Here is a 13,188-nt window from a genome sequence, read left to right as displayed (position 1 = left end):
AGGGAATAATGTGCATGAAGTACTTGCTTCAAGAGAAGTCACTGATTAACAAATAATTGTCTAAAAAGTTTGATGACAGGAACTGAAGATGAATTCCCAGACTTTTTTCCAGGAAACCACTAAGAAAGAACAACATGAATATCTGGAACTAGAGAAACATATGCATTCAATTTGGGTTGTACTTATTGAGGCATTTTTAAGCTATGCTGCTAGTAACTCAACCGAAAGCCAGACTATATTTAAGTTGGGTTTCTTTCACGGGTCCGAGATTCCACAGAAATTCACAATTTCTTATGTGTAAGTCAAAACACAAAACTGAAGTGTGTTCCGAATCTCAAATGTACGCTGTCACATTCCTACAGAGACTATTAACATGGAATTTCCACGCTGTCTGTATATCAGCATTAATTTTGCTGGGGGAAGACTCTTACACTTTCAATTGAAAATGCCTTACGGAATACGGAACTATCTTCAGATTATTAGGTAAAGTTTAAAGCTTATGTCTATCACACACTGTCATTCATGTGTGTCCCATGGTTATCAGCACTGGCATCAATCACATTTTCAGCATTAAAACAAACTCTAAAATCTATGCCTATGTACAGAATGTGACCTGGCCATGAGATTAGACAGAAGTAGGCTAGTAACTTCAGGTGGACTGAAAGATCAGAAGGCTGCCTCTAGTGACATAGCCAAAAGAGAGGATTTAAAACAAGATGAGTGTACACTGTCATTATAAACAGCCTCTAATCAGGGAAAGGTGGGTGATGGAACAGATTCGTAGATAATAATCTAAACGGTACTAAAAGCTGCTTCAGGAATATTTTTCATTTGTTTGGATTTTTAAGCAGACATATTAATTTAAGGATTTACAGTTAATAAAACATGTTTGGAGAAGTGACATATTAGAGTTGATATCAAATCACAAACAAATTTAATGTACTGAGAGAAGACAGTAGTATAATTAATAAATCAGATGGCTAAATTACTTCCTTATGATTTAACTCTTAAAAGTTTATGAAATCCGCAATATGCTCGCTCTCTCTCTCATTCTCTCTCTCAGATAAATAAATAAAATCTTTAAAAAAAAAAAAAAACTGTGGAGGAGAAGAATGAGAAAAGAAAGTATTGCTTTTAAACCCAAATGTCTATAATAAAAAACAGGATACTGGGGTTTTTTTAGGGGGCAACTCTTGGCATTTTATATAAATCAAGATTCATTTGAAGATGTACAGTTTCTAATATTAGCACGGTAATTTTATAATTCAAATATTTCTTCTCTGTTGCATTAAATCCAAGCACATTTATTTTCTGCATTGAAAATACTGAAAAATTTAAATTCACCTTACTGCATCACAATGGTAAATGAATATAGGACAGCAAATGAGGTACATCGCAGTACAGTTAAATCTTGGATCAGTAAGTAAATTAATTTTAAAAGATCTCGAGGCAAAGGCCCGTGCCTTTGGTATCACAGTGACATAGAGCTGCGTGTGGACAATGCTACGAATATAGCGTACAGTGTGATTCTAGTGCTACCTCTTAGACAGTACACGCCACCCTCCCTTTCAAGTACTACACATCAGGGACATGAGAGAGAAGACACAATTGATGAAAATCCAGAATTAAAAAATTATTCATGTCCAGGAGCAGTGGATAAAGAAGAACTTCAACAACCTTTACTTATATGTACTTTGGGATACACTTCACAGTTCATGAATGGAGGGGAAACAACTAGGAAAAAAAAATTATCCAAGTAGCAGAAATAAGTAAGTATAAAGATAAATATAAGTGAGAGTCTTTGGTGGAAGAAACAGGCATGGATTTCTTAAGACTAATAAAAAGGAAAACTGGGAGGGCAGCCAGGTAGAGCTAAAAATGTAGAGATGAGGGATCTAAACAATCTGATTTTTTAGTCCCAGCATCACCAAGAACTCAGTGTGCTATACTGGGCGAAAAACACTGAATCTCACAGGCTTCTTTCTTTTCGCTATAAATGTAGTAATTACTGGTAGGGCAACACAGGAGAGAATGGTGGGAAAAGATCTTGGGTTCAAATCTCAAGGGAGGAGCATGCTAATTAGTTTCTCTGAGCCTCAGTTACTCATGTACAAAATGGATGGATATAAGAAAAGCTGCCTCTTAAATTCTCCACAAATCCATGAGCCACCCATAGCAACTGGCACATAGTAGGTGTTCAATTAAAGCTCTTGTGGTTGGTGCTGTATTCTTATCAGTCCCTTGCGTCCTCTATACCTTTGTTTGGGAGATGAAATGTGATAGCACTTTGAAGAAATAATAAAATCCTGTCCTCTATACCTCCATAATTTTGACCAAATTATTAATGAGTGTTTTTTTTTTTTTTAGGAAGATGAAAAAGCTGAATATTGGATAAAAACAGGGATCAAGGAAAGGATGGATAAATACCAGCTATGAGATAAAATGAAATATACCCACAAAGGACATAAAAAAAGCCAGGAGATAATTTTTAATCTAGCACCAAGACTGACCCATGGAAGGAACAGCAATTTCAGGTAATCTCAGTTACCACCAAAGCTTGCAAAGCTAGGGCACAATTCCAAAATGCTTGAGTTTCAGTTAACATGGAGTACAAAGTAAGAACTTCCCATACTTGATGCAGACCCAAGAGATTTTTAAAACTTAAATTGGCATAGCTCATTTATATATAAATGGGTAAAGCCACAGACTACCATCAGGAAGCACCAAAGAACTGAACAACTATGTAAATTAGGACTAAAAAGCAGAGAAGTACCTTGACATCCTTTGTTGTCGTTTAGCTGGAATCCATCTGGACAAGTACAATCATACGACCCTTCAGTGTTAATGCAGTCTCCTCCTTGGCAAACACTGTTGTCCTCCAAGCATTCGTTGATATCTGTAAGTCAATTTTAAAAATTTAAAAGATGGAATAAACTATATTTAAAAAAATTAAGCATAACTCTTACACACAAATCACATAAATGAACATTATTTTACATCTTTCACAAGAATATGATTTTTAATGGAAGACAGCTTTTTAACTTTTGATTTTTAAAAATGAAACATTCTGAAAAGATTTTGGCTTTGAACAATAAACTAAAGTTTTAACATCAAATGAAATTTGGAAAAGAAAACGTCAAAGTCTTGTACTAAACAATTTACTTGGCTATGTTCTTGGTAACAAGAGGGAATAAAAATATTCTTTAAATATGTATTAAGAGGGACACCTGGATGGATCTGCCTTCGGCTTGGGTCACGATCCTGGGGTCCTGGGATTCAGCCCAGAGTTGGGCTCCCTGCTCAGCGAGGAGTCTGCTTGTCCCTCTCTCTCTGCCCCTCCCCCTGCTTGTACTCTCTCTCTCTCTCTCTCAAATAAATAAATAAATAAATAAATAAATAAATATTAAGAATATCCTGAGCATCTAGGGGCGCCTGGGTAGCTAAGTCAGGTAAGCATCCCACTCGATTTCAGCTCAGGTCATGATCTCAGGGTCCCGAGATTGAGCCCCAACACAGACTCTGCATTGGGTATGTAGTCTGCTTAAGATTCTTTCTCTCCCTCTGCCCCTCCCCCCCATCTCCCTCTCTAAAACATAAGTAATAAATATAGAAAGTGAGTGGGGGCACTTGGATGGCTCAGTCAGTTAAGTGTCTGACTCTTGATTTTGGCTCAGGTCACAATTTCAGGGTCGTGAGACCAAGTCCTGTGTGGGGCTCACACTAGGCATGGAACCTGATTACAATTCTCTCTCTCCCTCTCCCTCTGCCCTTCTCCCACCGCTCTCCCTCTCAAAAAAGAAAAAAAAGAAGACTATCTTGAGCACCTATTTATACAAGATCCTATACTCTGCATTATAAGAAAATTTTTAAAGTATGTGGCATGATTTCCTCTCCCAAACAGAAATGATTTAAATTATATGAATAAAAATAAGCACAAAATATTACATTGCTTTGTAAGTCCAAGCAAATTCAACCCAAGAGTTGCCAAAATATATAATTACTTGTCAAAAGAATAGTACCAACTTCATGTGTCACATGGATTTAGAGAACAGATATCATAAAAGCTTCATGTAACAGAGGGGATTTACTTGAAGCCTGGAGAGCTGAGGAGAAAGTGGAGGAGGGGAAGAAGGGGGATTTTGGCAGGAAAGGGAATCAGTGAGATCAAAAGCTCCATTGAAGTCACTTACTCAGCAGCTATCACCAATAGGTTTGAGGTTGACTGGATTTTTTTAATGCATATATTTATAGCACATGTGCAACTAAACATGGTTTACGTAACCAGTAATGAGTTCTGACTGTGAGCATGTGAGACAATTAATGACCCCCCTCACTGCGTGAATGCTGGGCTGATCTTTCACAAGGACTCTTTATTACCACATTTACTTCCAGTCAGAGCTCATTACTCCTAACATAGTCCATGACTCCCTCTTCTGTTGTCTGTGCAGGACTTCAATTATGAGCACTGAGGAAAGCTAAGGAACAAAACCTTCTTTGTTCTCTCAGACCTTGGCATATGATGGCATTTCTTGCCAATAATTATGATTGCTGTGAAAACGCATGAGAAGTTCCAGGAAGAAGTGAACATGGAGACAGTTGCAGTCTCAATCTCCTCACTGTCTCATTCAAAATGTTGGCACACCAAATTAAATTTTCCTCATAGAACCCAATCCACTTATTAACTGGCTTCTGTACCGTTCATGAGGCAAATAAAAGAGAAACAAGCAAGCACCTTACAATTTTACTCCACCGAAAGAAACACAAGTCAGGCTGTCCCGCTAGATTAAAATGTTTCTGAATACTGATCCTAGAACATAAAACACAGCTGACGTGACGTTGTCACAACTAAAGTGGGTTATCCCTTCTTCAGTGTGTTTTTCCAACTTCACTCAAGTAAAATTTACATACAATACATGCATTTAATTTTAAGAGTCTAGTTCAATGAGTTTGAACAAATGTAGATCCATTCTTGTGATCACCATCACAATCAAAGTAGACATTTCTTTGTCCATTTACATCTGTTGGGATCACTGTTGGATTCTTATATCATCGCAAATGCAATCATTTTTTAAAGAACTGTGAGATATCTCTATAAGAATGTTATTCTATAGTTACAAACATAAGGCTTGGTGATATTTCCCTTTGACTCCTTTTCCAGTCTGCCCTGAAATTTCCATTCCTAATTAACCTCATGCCACGAAAGAGACACTAAAGAAAAATTATTCACAAGACAGAGAAGAGCATGCAGGAGTGTCTCCCATGAAGTGTGAAACCTTTAGGTTTCATTTCCATGCCAAAGAATGTTTTATTCACCAGCTAACTGACCCTTGGTATATCAAGATTTCTAAAAGTGGAAACAAAGTTAACTGAGGCTAGGCTTTTAGATATAAATTCTGTGAAAATAATTCATAAACCCCAACTCTCTGATTTGTTTTCAATAATGATTGTGCCAAATGGGGATAAGCGCATCTACTGTGTATGAATCTCTGCCATAAAACATGTATTAAGTGAATATATTAGACCAACCATTAAAAAAAAAGATGTAGGCATTTCCATCACCCTAAAGGTTTCCTTGTGCCCCTTTTCCGTTTGGCTTCTGATCAGCACAGTGTTTTTGAGACTGATCTAAGTTATCATGTGTACCAACAGTTCTCTCCTCCTTATTGCCGAGTAGTATTCTACCATAAGAATGTGCCGCAATTTGTTGACCCATTCACCTTTGATGAGTGCCTGGATTGTTTACAGTTTGGCTATTATGAATAAAGTTTTAATAAACATTCATGTGTTAGTCTTTGTGTAATCACAGGCTTTCATTTTCCTTGAGTAAATTCCTAGGGGTGGAGTGGCTGAGTCACAAAGTAGGTTTAAGTTGTGATTAAACGGTCCCCTAAAGTGGCTGCCCCATTTTACGTTCCCACAGGCTGGCATGAGAGCTCCAACTCTCCATATTTATTCTAACAGCTCCACAGCTATTCTCATGGGTGTTACGTAGGCAGTCGGTTTTTAGATTTACCTTTCCTTGTTCTGTAGGAAACTAAGATAACCAAGGAAAGGCATATTGGGTCATTAGCATCATGTGAAAAATCTCAATTCAAAAAAGATGAAGGAGAGCCCTGAGAACATGAATTTCATCCACAAGAGGAACACACTGCATTACCTAGATGTTTGCCTTAGCATAATGGAAGTGCATCAGCTTTGTGCATACTACTTTAAAATCATTTGATTCATTCATTTTTCAAAATCTAAGAGAACCTCTGTGAGGAAAAGAAACACTTATTCTAAGTGTTTATAAATGATTGTATAGATTTGAAAACTGCATTATATTAGAGCCTGATTTAGTCTAAATTTCTTTTGAAAGACCTCTATCTTCAAAAGCAAAAAAAAAGAAGAAAAAGAAGAGAAGAGAAAGAAAAGAAAAAGCAGGCTGAACATTAAGAGAGAGCCCAACACATGGGACGGTCCTGCACCACTGCCTAAGGTGGTGTGAAAGACAGAGTCCTTCTAAGATTTGGGCAACAGGCTTTAAGGAAATGATGTCAATCTTGATCACACCTTCACTAGAGAATGCACTGGTCAAAGCCACCAGAGATCCACACCCTGTTTAATCCCATGGTCAATTCTGGCCCTCATCTTGCTTAGCAGCAATGTTTGACAACAGTTCATGACTCCCTCCTCTCTGAAATGTTTTCTTCTCTTGGATTTTGATTTTCATCCTTCCTCTCTTGCCACTTGGTCTCAATCCCCTTTGCTTGTTCCTATCCTCCTCCTCACTTATAAGTGAGGGGCCAGGACTCCATCTTTGACCCCTTTTCTCCTCTAACTATACTTACTCCCTTGGTGATGTCTTCTAATTTCACAGCTTAAACACTATCTATATGTTAATGACTCGCAGCCCAGGACCCACTAGTGAATTCCACACACATAGGTCCATCTGCCTTTCAGATCAGCCCCCTCCCCCCTTCCACACTTCCCATTTCCCCCTTTTATTTCTCTCCATAGCATTTATTGCCACTTAACTAACTATATATTTTACTTATTTATCATGCATATCTCCCTCACTAGAATGTTAGCTCCACAAAGGAAAGAATTTTTGTCTCTTTGGTTTATTACTATATATCCTATACCTAACAATACCTGGTACATCCCTGGCATGCAAATATTTGTGTAATGAATGCATACATGAAAAGAATGAATGATTTTGACTTGGAAAGAAATGTCACAAGGAAACAAATACAAGCACTTCTTTTCTCACCTTTTTTGATTTGGTCCACAAAGAAACGACCAAGAGAGAGGGGCCACAGAAAGGCAGAGTAAATCATAAATCTTCTTTTTCAGACTTTGCAAGGGACTAGCATGGAGCAATCATAGTGATGGGCTGGGGAAGGGGCTAAGGTGCACATGGAAATAGAGACTGTATCTAGAAAGGGAACAAGTCAGAGGCAGGGCCTTTAAAGGCTGAGATGCCAAGACCTCTAATAACCAGAACAATGGAGGCCACCCTTCACAGGCTGAATGGCTACTGAGCATGTTGGTGCAAGTAACACAGAGAAATTAGCACAATACTTGGGATTCTGACTCTGATTCTGACTTCCAGAAAGACTGTAGGATAACACTTCAAGAAAACAAGGCCTTTGGCAGAATTATTAGAGGAAAGTTACACATGTAAATATAAAAGCCAACAAGAAAGATGGTTCTTCCTCCCACAGCTGTGAGAGGCATGTGAACAGCAACAGCTCAGTTAATTACAGCTAAATACCACTGAGGAGGGTCGGAAACACTACTAGCTGGGAATTAGCAGGCTGAAATGCTACTATAGTTTCAAAGACAGCACTGAATTAGTTGAATGGACTCCAATTCTATTTATAACCTAGAACACTAGGGAAATTAGCCCTGACTTTAAGAGACAAAGGACCAATTATATACTCCAAAAGAAGCCTTCTTATTGAGTATCTATGTTAACAATGATGAGCAAATTGGCTAAAAAGTTTTTGTTTAGCTTTTCATGCGGTTGATGTTGATAGAATAAAAAATCCTGGACTTCTGATGAGATGGGCAACACATTAAAACAGCCAAAATACAGCAACATGCCCTCTACTGAGGACCAATCAATAGCCTTGGTTGCCCTCTGGGTCAGTCAAGGGGTAGGACAGAAGAGATGCTGGTGGTCAGTTTAGGTTTTCAGGGCCTTAGCATGTGCCCCATCATCCAATTTATTCTGGAAGTAGTTCTTCCATGGCTGGTCCCCAGAGGCACGTCTGCCTCTCCCACCTTAGAAAGCCACTATGTTGAATCATTAACAGTTATCCCTATGTTACAGAGTTCCCAATACACAATTTTTCAATCAAATTTCATTATTTAGATCATCACTTGTTTGCCTATTTTTCAATAGGCATGCTGATTACAACTTTTCAATGGAGTCATTAGCCCTTTGAAGACTATTATTACCTTAGGATCAAATCCTAGATGGTTTACTTATTTAGCAATAACATGCATTTTAAGGCCTCTGAAACTGCCCCAACTGCCCTCTGGAAAGTTTGTCTCTGGTTGTTCCAAGTTCTCTGGTCAGTAAAGTAGGATGCTATGAAGTATAATGGATCTTTCCCAACCAAGAGGGACTGACAAGGGAGAAAGTATCATGGCCATTTTTCACTGTGTATCACATTTGTGCCACAAAACCACTCCCTAAAAAGCTCATGTGTTTCTCTCCAAGGTGGGGTTTAACCCCTCACTCACAGACTCTAACTCTCCATGTGAGGCATAGCCCTGCCACACTCCTATTTCTGGTCTCACAACTGACAGGTTCTACATGTGGGACATCAGAGGATGAACTGGAAAAAAACGGTGAGGTGGGTAGACAATAAGCACAGAGAGTTCACATGTGACAGGCTGGTGAAAGACCAGCCGACCACCCCAGAGGCTCCGAGGCACAGCAGGTAGTGGGGTGGTTACAATTATACCATGCTCTACACCTGGGGTATCTTTTAGAAATACTTATGCAAAAAACTCAAAATTGAATTAAAGTTTAGCTCTTAAAAACTTCCCAGCTATCTGGAAAATTCACTTGTGTTTACTTATTTGCATGCTGGTCCTGCATAAATAAGGTGTTACTGTTCAGAACTATATACCCAGGAAAAACCATCTAAAGCTGAGGAAAGTGAAACTGACTCTTTACTCATTTAGCGGCATCATTCTTCTAAACCACAGCTCTGAGCAGTGCAAGGAAAACCTGGATTCTACTGGCTTCTTTTCATTATTTGTGTGACCATGGGGAAAATGATTTTGCAGGAACCTAATGTCCTGACTGTGAGGTCAAAAGGTTGGACTCAAGTACAAAAGCCAGGATGATGTCCAGATTTTTCTGGGATTCTGCAATCAGGAGCAATTCTCACCTTCACAGTGGTCCCCAAGGGCGGATGCTCTGTAACCTCGGTCACAAACACAGAGGAAAGAGCCCTCTGTGTTCCTGCACTGTCCATTACTGCAGAGGTGATGGTGCTGACATTCATCAATATCTACGGGCAAGAGAGTAAAAAAAAAACTGTATAAGTGGTACTTTAAAAATATTTTTAATCATGCATGTAAAGAAGTCTATAAATTATCTAGGTTACAATTAATTTAGGCTCTTTGTTATGTGAATTAAACTGATCTCTAGTAAAAGGTCATGAATCCCCCAGGAGGGAAAATCCAGATGAACTTAAAATCTTAACCAGTAAGCTAAGAATCTGTGCATATTAATCCCAATGTTCACCAATGAGTGGCAAATACTTTGCTGTCATCTGTAAACCTCAATTTAGCTTCTTGAATCTCTTTTATATGTTCAAATAGAACACTGAGCTTGAAAGCACTTAGGCCTGTAACAGCCTGAAGAAGAGGTGAGCAAACTATAGTTACACAACTGTAATCAAAATTTTATTGGAAAATACACCAAAAACTCATGTACTATCTGGCCCTTTACAAGAGAAGTTTGTAAAAGCATCATGGCATAGACATCTTCATTTCTTTTTCATAGATACACCCTTCAGCCCCTTAGCAATTAGGCTTCCATTTTTTTTTTTCCCTCTCAATGATTTTCTGGCCAAATCTAATGGCCTTTCCCTCCTTTCAGCCAATTTGATATTTGCATTGCCACCAAATCTCTCTCTTCTTAACCCACGTATCCTCAGCTTAGAGATGATTTGTTTTGTAACCCAACCCTAAGCTCAGGCTCAAGCACACACACGTGTCATATCTGCACATCAGAAGGCACATGACATACTGCATGTATTCAATTATTTTACTTTTACCATTAGATTTTAAGTTTTCTGAGGGCAGGACTATGCCTACCACATCCTTTATGACTTAGATGATCTAATGTTTTACAGTGAGTAGGCATTAATTCATGTTGTTTGTTGACAGGCTTTGTTCTTCACATCTGAGTACATTTACCTACTTCTGGCAATGGAATTCTAGAAGAGTCAACACAAACCTAAGTTTCCATAGGGACCCCACACAACTCTGCTCTCCCTTGCTCTGTTATAGCATCATGTTGATTATCATGGCATTTGGCACCTAAAATTGGTTTGCCCCTATTGATAATTTGGTAGGCGGTTTTGCTTGTATCTTATTTTAGGTAGTGATATCACAGGCTCTTCAAAAGAAAGGATTATGAATATGACAGCCTTATATTATCTGTAGACTGACCTCTTCCCTTATTATACATTCATTTGTAGTTCTCAATGCACAGTGGGCATTTGATAAATGCTTAGCTAATTAAGGTCAGGAGTCACAGAATAAAGTAAAAAACTTTGAGACGGACTTGTAGAATCTAGAAGGAATTACTTAATTTATCTGTGTGTATGAGCATGCTTGTGTGTGCTCTCAATTCCTAAATTAGGAATTGTAATGTCTTTCCTTGTTCAAGAAAGGGGAAACTGGGGAAGGTCGTGATGATACTGGTTGATCTCTTTGTGGTACCATCATTTATAATAGCATCTCAGAAGACATTTGCACTCATTAAATAGTCAAAGTTTACATACAGCCATGGACATGATTTGTTTCCTTATGGGTCCTGTAGACTGTATATTCTGTTCTTAAATAAATGGCATTTAAATGACCTTTCTTTTCAAGAACTCTAGACTCTTGTGCTTGTCACCAGTGATACCATCATATCAAGTGCAGGAAGCATATACTTATTGAGAAGTGAAGTAATTCTGTGAAAGGTTCGACGAAGTATGTTTTTTAAGTCTGAGGTCAACCTCAGCGAGATCCAAAATACTATCACCTGTAGAAACAGGACATAGTTCACAAACTTGATCTGTGACATAAGGGGGATGCTGTTTCTTTCATTCTTGGGCTGAGATAATAACCTTCCAATTGCTGAAATCTGAGTAGGTAAGACTTTCAAATGAATTAAATAGAACCGGGCGCCTGGGTGGCTCAGATGGTTAAGCATCTGCCTTCGGCTCAGGTCATGATCCCAGGGTCCTGGGATCGAATCCCGCATCGGGCTCCCTGCTCCTTGGGAGCCTGCTTCTCCCTCTGCCTCTCTCTCTCTCTCTCTGTCTCTCATGAATAAATAAATAAAAAGTTTAAAAAAAAAAAAAAAGAATTAAATAGAACCGATTTTCTGCAGCAAGGAATTACACAGAGAGCAATGCTTTTTCTTCCTGAGATGAATGCTCAGCCACTGATCACAAATACCTTCTTTTTCAAATTTAACACTTTTCCATCCTGTGTTACTGATTTTTCTGACTTAAGCTGAGGTCCCTTGCTTTTTGGCACTCTCCTGCAACCATCCAGTTAGCTTCTGAAAGATGCTCCCTTTACTGAGTACTGTTTTTCAGGCCAGAGACCTTAAACAAAAACCACAATAGTTCCCATAGCCACGCTCCTACCTTCACACTGGTCTTTTGCCGCTGATAGCTGGTACCCCTGCCCACAGGTACACCTGAAGGAGCCCTCCGTGTTTTTGCACTGCCCATTCATGCACAGATTCCCTTGCTGACACTCATCAATATCTGTAAATAGAAAGAGTGACAATTATTTTAAATTAGGCCTGTATCTAGAACAATACCGTTACCTAAACTTTGAGCCTATAAATCAAGCTATGAAATCAGGTCCTAAAGATCAATGTCTAACTATTGTTTGCTTCTGAAAATATCTTATTATTTAAAATGCATCTGAAAGGTTTTGCCAGGAAAGCTCCATTTGGGGCACAGTCCTTCCCCTCAAGTATGACCAATAACTACCCATTTCCAGAGCAAAGCCGTATTTCTTAGCCTCTCATGTGGCATTAATCTTTTGAATTATATCCTGATGTAAGCAAGGTGTCACATTATCCCATGTTTCCTGAAATAGCTCACATAAACTGTTAATGTAATTGCAGCTCATGAATTCATTTTTTAATTAGTTTTTTTAGAGAAATTAATTTGGTTTACTAGAAACTTTTGTTTCCCTTATTTGTAAATAAAACGGATCAACACCACAGCAAGTCCTGCCTGCCTACTATTGACTGCCAGTAGAGAAATTAAATCAGCGAGCTGAATGTCACTTTCAGAACGATGTTGTACCTTTCCAAATGCTCTAAGTCTATTAGCTTTAGGAGTGGTCGACAGTAAAGAACAGCCTATGCCACATTTTCTTTCAGCACATTCTAGTAAGTAGTTGAGACGTCAGTTCAAGAACTTAAGACCAACAAGAGCGTGTGGAGCTCGTTGGATCTCACGCAATGTCTGACAACATTTTTAGTGCCTTGGACTCTTTTTGACTTTCTCAAAGAAGATGACAAATTAAGCATTCCCATGCAAAGATGTCTGCAGCAAGAATATACCCCCCATTCCAAGTACTGTCAGGGTATGCCAGACATCTTACATAAGTTACTCATTTACGTCGGGAATACTGTCAGAAGTAATTCATTGTAAGAAATGACACACACACTTGGAACAACTTGAGGCAACCCCGTTATCTTGAATAAGGTGATCTTGGGGTCTTTAAAATGACCACAGGGACAGAGGCAGTGTAATTCTACAGATAAAAAAAAAAAAAAAAAGCCTTTTTCTTTTCTGATGAAGGACAAAATTCCTATGACTAAAGAATGCTTTCTAATAAAACAGGCACGCAGGACAAACGTCTTCTCTCTTTTGTGCCAAGAGATAAATAGAAAACAGCGTTTTCCCTGAAAAGGATTTAAGGGACTTTCACACATATCAC

General features: G+C 38.6%; 1 protein-coding gene across 9 annotated transcripts in view; it reads right to left on the bottom strand.

Annotated features, from left to right (window-relative positions):
- LTBP1 (latent transforming growth factor beta binding protein 1) overlaps positions 1 to 13,188 on the bottom strand; it is a 388,182-nt gene that overhangs the window by 78,045 nt on the left and 296,949 nt on the right. For all 9 annotated transcript variants that reach the window (XM_027621433.2, XM_027621430.2, XM_027621432.2 and 6 more), the window contains 3 exons: positions 11,874 to 11,996; positions 9,390 to 9,512; positions 2,774 to 2,896 (listed from right to left, as the gene is read on the bottom strand). In XM_027621433.2, coding sequence (XP_027477234.2) covers positions 2,774 to 2,896; positions 9,390 to 9,512; positions 11,874 to 11,996 — 369 coding nt within the window. The remainder of the gene's footprint in view (positions 1 to 2,773; positions 2,897 to 9,389; positions 9,513 to 11,873; positions 11,997 to 13,188) is intronic.

This window comes from Zalophus californianus, chromosome 8, assembly GCF_009762305.2.
Source record: "Zalophus californianus isolate mZalCal1 chromosome 8, mZalCal1.pri.v2, whole genome shotgun sequence".
NCBI classification, from domain to species: domain Eukaryota; kingdom Metazoa; phylum Chordata; class Mammalia; order Carnivora; family Otariidae; genus Zalophus; species Zalophus californianus.
The sequence above is the reverse complement of the archived record's forward strand: the minus strand, read 5'-3'. Positions and strand labels throughout refer to the sequence as shown.